Here is an 8,754-nt window from a genome sequence, read left to right on the forward strand (position 1 = left end):
TGCTATTTACTTTTTGTAAATTAGGCCTAAAACATGTTTTGTGGGCAGATGTCTTTCTCCAGAATTACACCATATCGCAATAACAATTCAGTCTGTACACATTTTTGACGGTATTTTTTTTTTTTTTTTTTCACGCAGCAAAAAATTATGTTTATGAAATGTGATATCTAACTTACTGCTTATAAATTATGCATGTTAGGCCCCTCTTTGATCTATCTGAAACCTTTCTCCAACAAACAACGGTTGTAGCTGTAACCAGTTTAGGTAACATCTGATATCTGTAGTAACAATAAATAAAAATAGTATGCTATCACTCACTCAAAGGTCATATTTAGTAGAACATCCCCAAGCATTTGAGATCTGATCTTAAATCGAAATTTACAGTGCACTCTTATAAATCAATCCAGACGTACTATAAATAACAAATCTATTTTTCTATAGGCCACCAATGAAAAGCAAATACTTAATATAATCAAAGAACTGAAGCCCAAATTCTCTGTTGGTACTGACAATATCCCTGACTATATCTTGAAGAAATGTGCTCCGCTCGTAGCCAAGCCATTGTCAACATCTGTAACTGGTCTCTATCCAAAGGGGTGTTCCCAGAAAAATTGAAGATAGCGAAAATAAAACCCCTGTTCAAGAAAGGGATAAAAACAGAAGTATCAAACTACAGGCCTATCTCACTATTATCTGGGTTTTCCAAAATAATTGAAAAAAAAATCTATTATAAAAGACTAACCAGTTTCACAGAAAAAAATAATTATTTCTCAAATACTCAACATGGATTCCAAAAATCTAAATCTACTGAGACAGCAATCTTTGCATTCCTAAATGAAGCATTAAATGCAATAGACAATAAAGCACATACCTCAGCCATATTTCTAGACCTCTCTAAAGCATTCGATGTTATCAAATCAGAACATCTTGCTTCAGAAATTTGAATCTGTAGGTATTAGGGGCCCGGCCTATGAATGGATAAAATCATATCTCCAAAAGAGAGAGAGAAATTAGCTGAGCATACTGTCCAAGAAGGGAACAAGATAAAGTGCTACTGCTCAGAAAAGCAGATCATCGTGTATGGTGTACCACAAGGCTCCTTTCTAGGACCAGTTTCTACATCTACATCTACATCCATACTCCGCAAGCCACCCGACGGTGTGTTGGGGAGGGTACCATGAGTACCTCTATCCGTTCTCCCTTCTATTCCAGTCTCGTATTGTACGTGGAAAGAAGGATTGTCGGTATGCTTCTGTGTGGGCTCTAATCTCTGTGATCTTATCCTCATGGTCTCTTCGCGAGATATACGTAGGAGGGAGCAATATACTGCTCGACTCCTCGATGAAGGTATGTTCTCGAAACTTTAACAAAAGCCCGTACCGAGCTACTGAGCGTCTCTCCTGCAGAGCCTTCCACTGGAGTTTATCTATCATCTCCGTAACGCTTTCGCGATTACTAAATGATCCTGTAATGAAGCACGCTGCTCTCCGTTGGATCTTCTCTATCTCCTCTATCAACCCCACCTGGTGCGGATCCCACACCGCTGAGCAGTATTCAAGCAGTGGGCGAACAAGCGTACTGTAACATAGTTCCTTTGTTGTCAGATTGCATTTCCTTAGGATTCTTCCAATGAATCTCAGTCTGGCATCTGCTTTACCGTCGATCAACTTTATATGATCATTCCATTTTAAATCACTCCTAACGCGTACTCCCAGATAATTTATGGAATTAACTGCTTCCAGTTGCTGACGTGCTATTTTGTAGCTAAATGATAAGGGACCTATCTTTCTATGTATTCGCATCCATTACACTTGTCTACATTGAGATTCAATTGCCATTCCGTGCACCATGCCTCAATTCGCTGCAGATCCTCCTGCATTTCAGTACAATTTTCCATTGTTGCAACCTCTCGATACACCACATCATCATCTGAAAAAAGCCTCAGTGAACTTCCGATGTCATCCACCAGGTCATTTATGTATATTGTGAATAGCAACGGTCCTATGACACTCCCCTGCGGCACACCTGAAATCACTCTTACTTCGGAAGACTTCTCTCCATTGAGAATGACATGCTGCGTTCTGTTATCTAGGAACTCCTCAATCCAATCACACAATTGGTCTGATAGTCCATATGCTCTTACTTTGTTCATTAAACGACTGTGGGGAACCGTATCTAACGCCTTGCGGAAGTCAAGAAACCCGTGTCTAAGGCCCTCTGAGTCTCATGGACGAATAGCGCAAGCTGGGTTTCACACAACCGTCTTTTTCGAAACCCATGCTGATTCCTACAGAGTAGATTTCTAGTCTCCAGAAAAGACATTATACTCAAACATAATACGTGTTCCAAAATTCTACAACTGATCGACGTTAGAGATATAGTTCTATGGTTGTGCACATCTGTTCGACGTCCCTTCTTGAAAATGGGGATGACCTGTGCCCTTTTCCAATCCTTTGGAATGCTTCGCTCTTCTAGTGGCCTACGATACACCGCTGCAAGAAGGGGGGCAAGTTCCTTCGCATACTCTGTGTAAAATCGAACTGGTATACCATCAGGACCAGCGGCCTTTCCTCTTTTGAGCGATTTTAATTGTTTCTCTATCCCTCTGTCGTCTATTTCGATATCTACCATTTTGTCAACTGTGCGACAATCTAGGGAAGGAAGCAGAGTGCAGTCTTCCCCTGTGAAACAGCTTTGGAAGAAGAAATTTAGTATTTCGGCCTTTAGTCTGTCATCCTCTGTTTCAGCACCATTTTGGTCACAGAGTGTCTGGACATTTTGTTTTGATCCACCTATCGCTTTGACATTAGACCAAAATTTCTTAGGATTTTCTGCCAAGTCAGTACATAGAACTTTACTTTCGAATTCATAGAAAGCCTCTCGCATAGCCCTCCTCACACTACGTTTCGCTTCGCGTAATTTTTGTTTGTCTGCAAGGCTTTGGCTATGTTTATCTTTGCTGTGAAGTTCCCTTTGCTTCCGCGGCAGTTTTCTAGCTCGGTTGTTGTACCACGGTGGCTCTTTCCCATCTCTTACGATCTTGCTTGGCACATACTCATCTAACGCATATTGTACGATGGTTTTGAACTTTGTCCACTGATCCTCAACACTATCTGTACTTGAGACAAAACTTTTGTGTTGAGCTGTCAGGTACTCTGTAATCTGCTTTTTGTCAGTTTTGCTAAACAGAAAAATCTTCCTACCTTTTTTAATATTTCTATTTACGGCTGAAATCATCGATGCAGTAACCGCTTTATGATTGCTGATTCCCTGTTCTGCATTAACTGATTCAAACAGTTTGGGTCTGTTTGTCACCAGAAGGTCTAATATGTTATCGCCACAAGTCGGTTCTCTGTTTAACTGCTCAAGGTAGTTTTCAGATAAAGCACTCAAAAATATTTCACTGGATTCTTTGTCCCTGCCACCCGTTATGAACGTTTGAGTCTCCCAGTCTATATCCGGCAAATTAAAATCTCCACCAAGAACTATAGCATGGTGGGGAAATCTACTCGAAATATTTTCCAAATTATTCTTCAGGTGCTGAGCCACAACAGCTGCTGAGCCCGGGGGCCTATAGAGACATCCAATTACCATGTCTGACAAGTTCAGTTTGTACTCTTTGTAAATGACTTGCAACCAACTAGCCCATGCCATAATTACATAACATTTGCAGATGGCACAAATGTGATAACAAAAAGAAGGACCAAAGAAAAATTACTACATGAGATTAAAAATTGTACCACCCACATTACAGACTGGTTCTCTGGAAACAACTTAGTAATAAACACAGAAAAAACAGTGACAATGCATACACTCACGGTGCAAAATAAATATCCAATAGCACGAGACATAGAGTTGTTTACTAGAACCCTAGAAAATGTAAGCTCTACAAAATCTCTAGGGATATGGATCCAAGAAGATCTAAGATGGGTCCAACATACAAAATACATTACAAATAAATTAAATACTATTTGCTATACTATCAAAATTCTTTCTGACTGCACACTGATAGACAATCTAAAAGGTGTACAGCCTACAGCACCCAGGCAGAATCCTTACCACAATACGGCATAATCTTTTGAGGAAACACATCTGCTGGCAAAAGTTGTTTTATATGCCAAAAGAGAATTGTAAGAGACATAGAAAATACTGCATCAAGAAGCTCATGCAAGCCCTTATTCAAGATACTACATATCCTTCCACTACCATGTCTGCACATTTTACAAGTAATCATATTTGTGAGGAAAATCTTAGAAAATGGCAACAATCTTGTGTCAACTAACTAGAGTACCACCTGTATAACACAAGGAGAAAGCAGGCCATACATGTTCAACATGCAGACACAACAATAAAACAGAATGCACCGCTGCAAACAGGAAACAGGCTATACAATAAGCTACCTACAAACATTAAAAAAATAAAAGACACTTCAAAATTTAAAACTGCTTTCCATAAATATTTATTGCAAATATGTTATTATAGTATAGATAAATATCTTGAAACATAAAAATTATTGCCAAATACTTAAAAAAACAAAAAAATTGAAATACTTGGGTTAAATATAATGAATGGAAGTTGAACCTTCAGTTGTGATAATATTAACCCTAAATCAATGCAAATAAGTCACAATGACTTGTCCAATATCATATTGTATATCTTCTACAACAAATAAGCAAAAGGACCAATAAAAATGTAATGCAAGATGTAAATAATCAAAGGTTTTTAATAAACTTTATCTGCCATATTATTCCGATTGGAAGTCAATGGTCACTGTTTATTCTGAGACGGTTAATGTTTGTGAACTGATTCTCTAGTAAATGTCTTTACTTCGAATATTGTAGGCTCAGATTCAAGGCCTTCAGAACCTACTGTATCAGCTACTAAAGTTACCTTGCAATCCTAGAAATGAAGTAAGAGTTTTACAGAAGTAGATATTACGTGAACGAAAAGTGGTACTAAAACACAGAAAGGGCATTTCCCTTAATGTCAGTGTATCTTCGTTGACACACAAACGTCATAAGACATTGAAAGCCAGAAATTCAAGAAGTCCTCCTACAGAACTGTAGCTTCACTTGATCCCACTCAGTGGTACTTCAGAATTATACTGCAGTAGTTGTGTACCAATACAAGAAAGAATTTTCATTACCATTGAAACGCACAGCTCTCACCGTTCCCTGTTTGCAGTCGACAATGTTCCTACAGACATAATTCAACTTGACAGAACTATCTTCATTCTTATCTGACGTCTTATACATCTTCACGACGTTCCAACACAGACTTGCTTTATTAACCGGTAACCTTCACATCACAATAATATGTATCAGTTACCAAATGCTGCAAAGTGCCACAACACTATGTAAACAATCACATCAGTTTTTGTATACTAACTCACAGCTACTATATCGAAGATATACCACTTCTATTTCCTATATCGAACATTACAAATGCAACTAAAATGGCGCTAGTTAAGTGGCGCCATTGAAGTTGCTTGTGGAAACAAGAGTCCTGTGACGCCACTGGACTATCAAACTGTAAGAGCGCATGTATGTGAATACATAATACTCAATTTGAAATACACTGCATCTTCAGACAACAATTTTTAAGCTATCTAAATATTTTAATGTTTTACGTTCTAACATGAGGACATTGTTCATATTTGTCGTTGATCATATATATACATATATAACGGAATAGATTTCATCTCCCATACATAATGTCATACACTTAATTACATAACAATTCCAGAAACTTATAATACAGTTCAAATTTTCACAAAATTCTTTTACACTAAAAATGGATTTTCAGTCAACGGTTTATACCTTAACAAAATAATAATTTACAAGACATGGGCCATGCTGAGGCTGGTAATTTGTTAAAGATATTTTTAGACAGCAGACGCTGGGGGAACGTGTTGCTTTTGTAAGTATTTTCCGCTACACCCTACGTTGAAGTTTTGTTAGCATGACTAACTGACAGCAACTCAGCAGCGATAAACCATGGAACTGTCAAAACTACTTAGTCTACTATAAGAGTAAATAATATTTGTTAATGCGCCTGTTGTCCAAAGACCAACCAAATACACATTATTTTGGAGTCAGTGCTTCCCACACAGCCTACATAGAGCGGAATGAGCGAGTACTTGTACCACACCCATCAGTCCACCCCAGTATACGTTGTTGGTGCCTTCATCATTTCTTCTGACTTTTTTCTCGGAGCCATGGTTGCTTACCCAGTCTGTCCACTGTTTTACTTCGACATCGCAGTAGCGGCTTTCTCATTTTCTACACTAGCTATGGCGGTGTCCAAAGCAGTAGGTATGATGGCTTAATTTTTCTAGAGACACAATTTGTGGCTTCAATGTTATATTGTATCTGTATTGCATGCTTGTCACGTTTTATAAACTTGAATGGAACTGAGCATGAGGCTTGTAATGGTGGGTGCACCGCTTCCAACTTTATCACCACATGTGAGCACGTTTTCAGATCTATGGTCAAGAAAGTCTTATGTTCTCCATTGGCTTGGATACCTGGGCCTTTATTAGTGCAGTAAATATAGCAGCTCTGTCAGCATCGGTACTTACTGAAAAAAAACTCTGGTTGTAGGCATAACGTCTCACCATACACCATATCCACCACCAACACCCCTACATACAGCCTACATGCAATGTGGAGACCCAATAAGACCAGTGTCAGAACGGATGTTCAACAGTCTTTGTGGTACATAAGCACAATTTTCAGAGTCCTGTGTCATTGCTCTATCATTCCGTTATTTGCCAGGTGGTAGCTGGTTGTGTGATAGCACGGGAATACACATAACTTGGACAGCTCCAGGAATAGAGTCGATTCAAATAGTCGCCCCTGATCTGTAGTAACGTGCAACAAATGACATGTCATATGTATTAGTTCTTGCTACTGTCTCTGCTCATATGTCACTGATTGGTCTGTCTGCCCACTGAGTGTATCTGTGTATTGCACAAAAGATGTAGCGACAGCCTTCTGATGATGGCAGTGTACCCACAATATCTATATGTACTGTACCTGCTTGTCAGCTCCGGAAACTCTCCCACAAGCTTGTGCACATGTCTGCCCACCTTTAAATTGCTGACATGCTATGCATGATATGGGTGGGCTAGGTTATGAATACTATCAAAAACCACTTTGATTAACCTCTCTGGCACAAGAGACTCGAGTCTGGTTTTGGAAACATCAAACCAAATCATATTTTTAGCCCCTAATAGCTGCATCTGTTTCAGCTATAGTCCTGTTGAAACACTTTGGTAATATTCCTGAAACTATCAGTAGTCCGTGCTGTGCTGAATTGCTTGTAATCAAATATGCATGAGATAGCTTCGGTTTGTGAGAAGAAATCAGCTACTACATTCTCTGCCCCTTTTATGTGCCTTGTGTCTGTGGAAAACTGGTGGATGAACTCAAACTGGGATAACTGTCGTGGGGAAATATGGTAAAGGCAATAGGTTTATGGCATGTAAAGATTATGAAAGGCCTGACCTCCATGCACAGGCAAAAGTGTAGCATGGCTTCATAAATGACTAATAACTCCCTATCATATGCACTCCACATGGCTTAAGCCTCCATGAGTTTATGACAGAAAATATCCAAGGGCTACCAATGTTTTCCTGCATACTGCTGGAGAGCTGCATTAGTTGCTTTCTGGCTAGCATCTACCACTATCGCTAACAGTGCATCATGAACTCGATGGACCAAGAAAAGTGTTTTTTGCGTGATAGCTTTCACCATTCCGAAGGTTCATAGGATTCCCATTGTCCATGGCAGAGAGTATCAGCTCATGGCTTCGTTATTTGACAGTGTTGCCATCAGTGGTGCTTGAATTTCTTATGTTCACAGTAGATGTCAACAGCAAAAAGTTCACGACTCACAGATATCTTTTTAATTGTCGATAATCCATTGAGCATGATATGTCCTTAATGATGGGATCTTGCTTTTTAACAGACCAATCCCTCCTGCTCAGACTGTCAGCTTTTGTCACAGAGCACACTTTGGTTCTTTGACTGTTGTACTGCATTTTCTTATCCTATCAAACACTGTTCTGAGGTGTTCCTCATGCAATATAATTGTACTTGAAAATACCAGAATATCAACGAGATATACGAAACAGAAATTGAGTTCTCTGAATTCTTCACCTACAAAACATTGCCATGTGTTCTTAAAACTGAATGGCATACATAAATGTTCAAAAACACCAAATGGAGCTATCATCACAGTCTTGGGTATGTCTTCTTCCGCTACTGGTATCTGATTGTAGGGTGTCTTACAATCTGTCACGCTAAAGACTGTGGCATCTACCAGTATATTTGTGAAATTCCTTTTATGCTGTACCAGATAGCAGTCTGTAACGATATGTATCATTAACATGTGGTAATCTCCACAGGGCCTCCAGATTCCAATTTTCTTCCTGACCAGAAGCAGTGGTGATGACCACAGGCTCTCTGCACTGTGTATACTCCCTGCTTGCAGCATCTCTTCAAACTCTGATTTTGCTGCATTGAAACGATCAGGTGCTCTTCTCCTCAACAAAAGCCAGTCAACGCTTCGAATGTAGTGTTGTACTTTATTTCATTTTCAAGTAAAATTTAATGTAAATTCTTTGATCCATCATTTTCGAAAGTAAAAATTCGCTGAGTAGTCGAAAACACACATAACCTTTCCAACTGTCAACAATAAACTAAATATACAATACAGCTTAAAATGCAAATATATGTGGCTATTACATGTC

At 39.0% G+C, this 8,754-nt stretch overlaps 1 protein-coding gene across 3 annotated transcripts in view; it reads right to left on the minus strand.

Annotated features, from left to right (window-relative positions):
- The window catches only part of LOC126292285 (WD repeat domain-containing protein 83-like), a 73,042-nt gene extending 67,631 nt beyond the window's left edge, over positions 1-5,411 (minus strand). For all 3 annotated transcript variants that reach the window (XR_007552079.1, XR_007552078.1, XM_049986201.1), the window contains exon 1: positions 5,147-5,411. Coding sequence is in view for 1 of the 3 variants with exons in the window: in XM_049986201.1 (XP_049842158.1) it covers positions 5,147-5,255 (109 nt within the window). In the remaining 2 variants the exon portion in view is untranslated. The remainder of the gene's footprint in view (positions 1-5,146) is intronic.
- Between the last annotated feature and the right edge of the window lie 3,343 nt (positions 5,412-8,754).

The sequence above is a fragment of the Schistocerca gregaria genome, chromosome 9 (genome assembly GCF_023897955.1).
Source record: "Schistocerca gregaria isolate iqSchGreg1 chromosome 9, iqSchGreg1.2, whole genome shotgun sequence".
NCBI classification, from domain to species: Eukaryota; Metazoa; Arthropoda; class Insecta; order Orthoptera; family Acrididae; genus Schistocerca; species Schistocerca gregaria.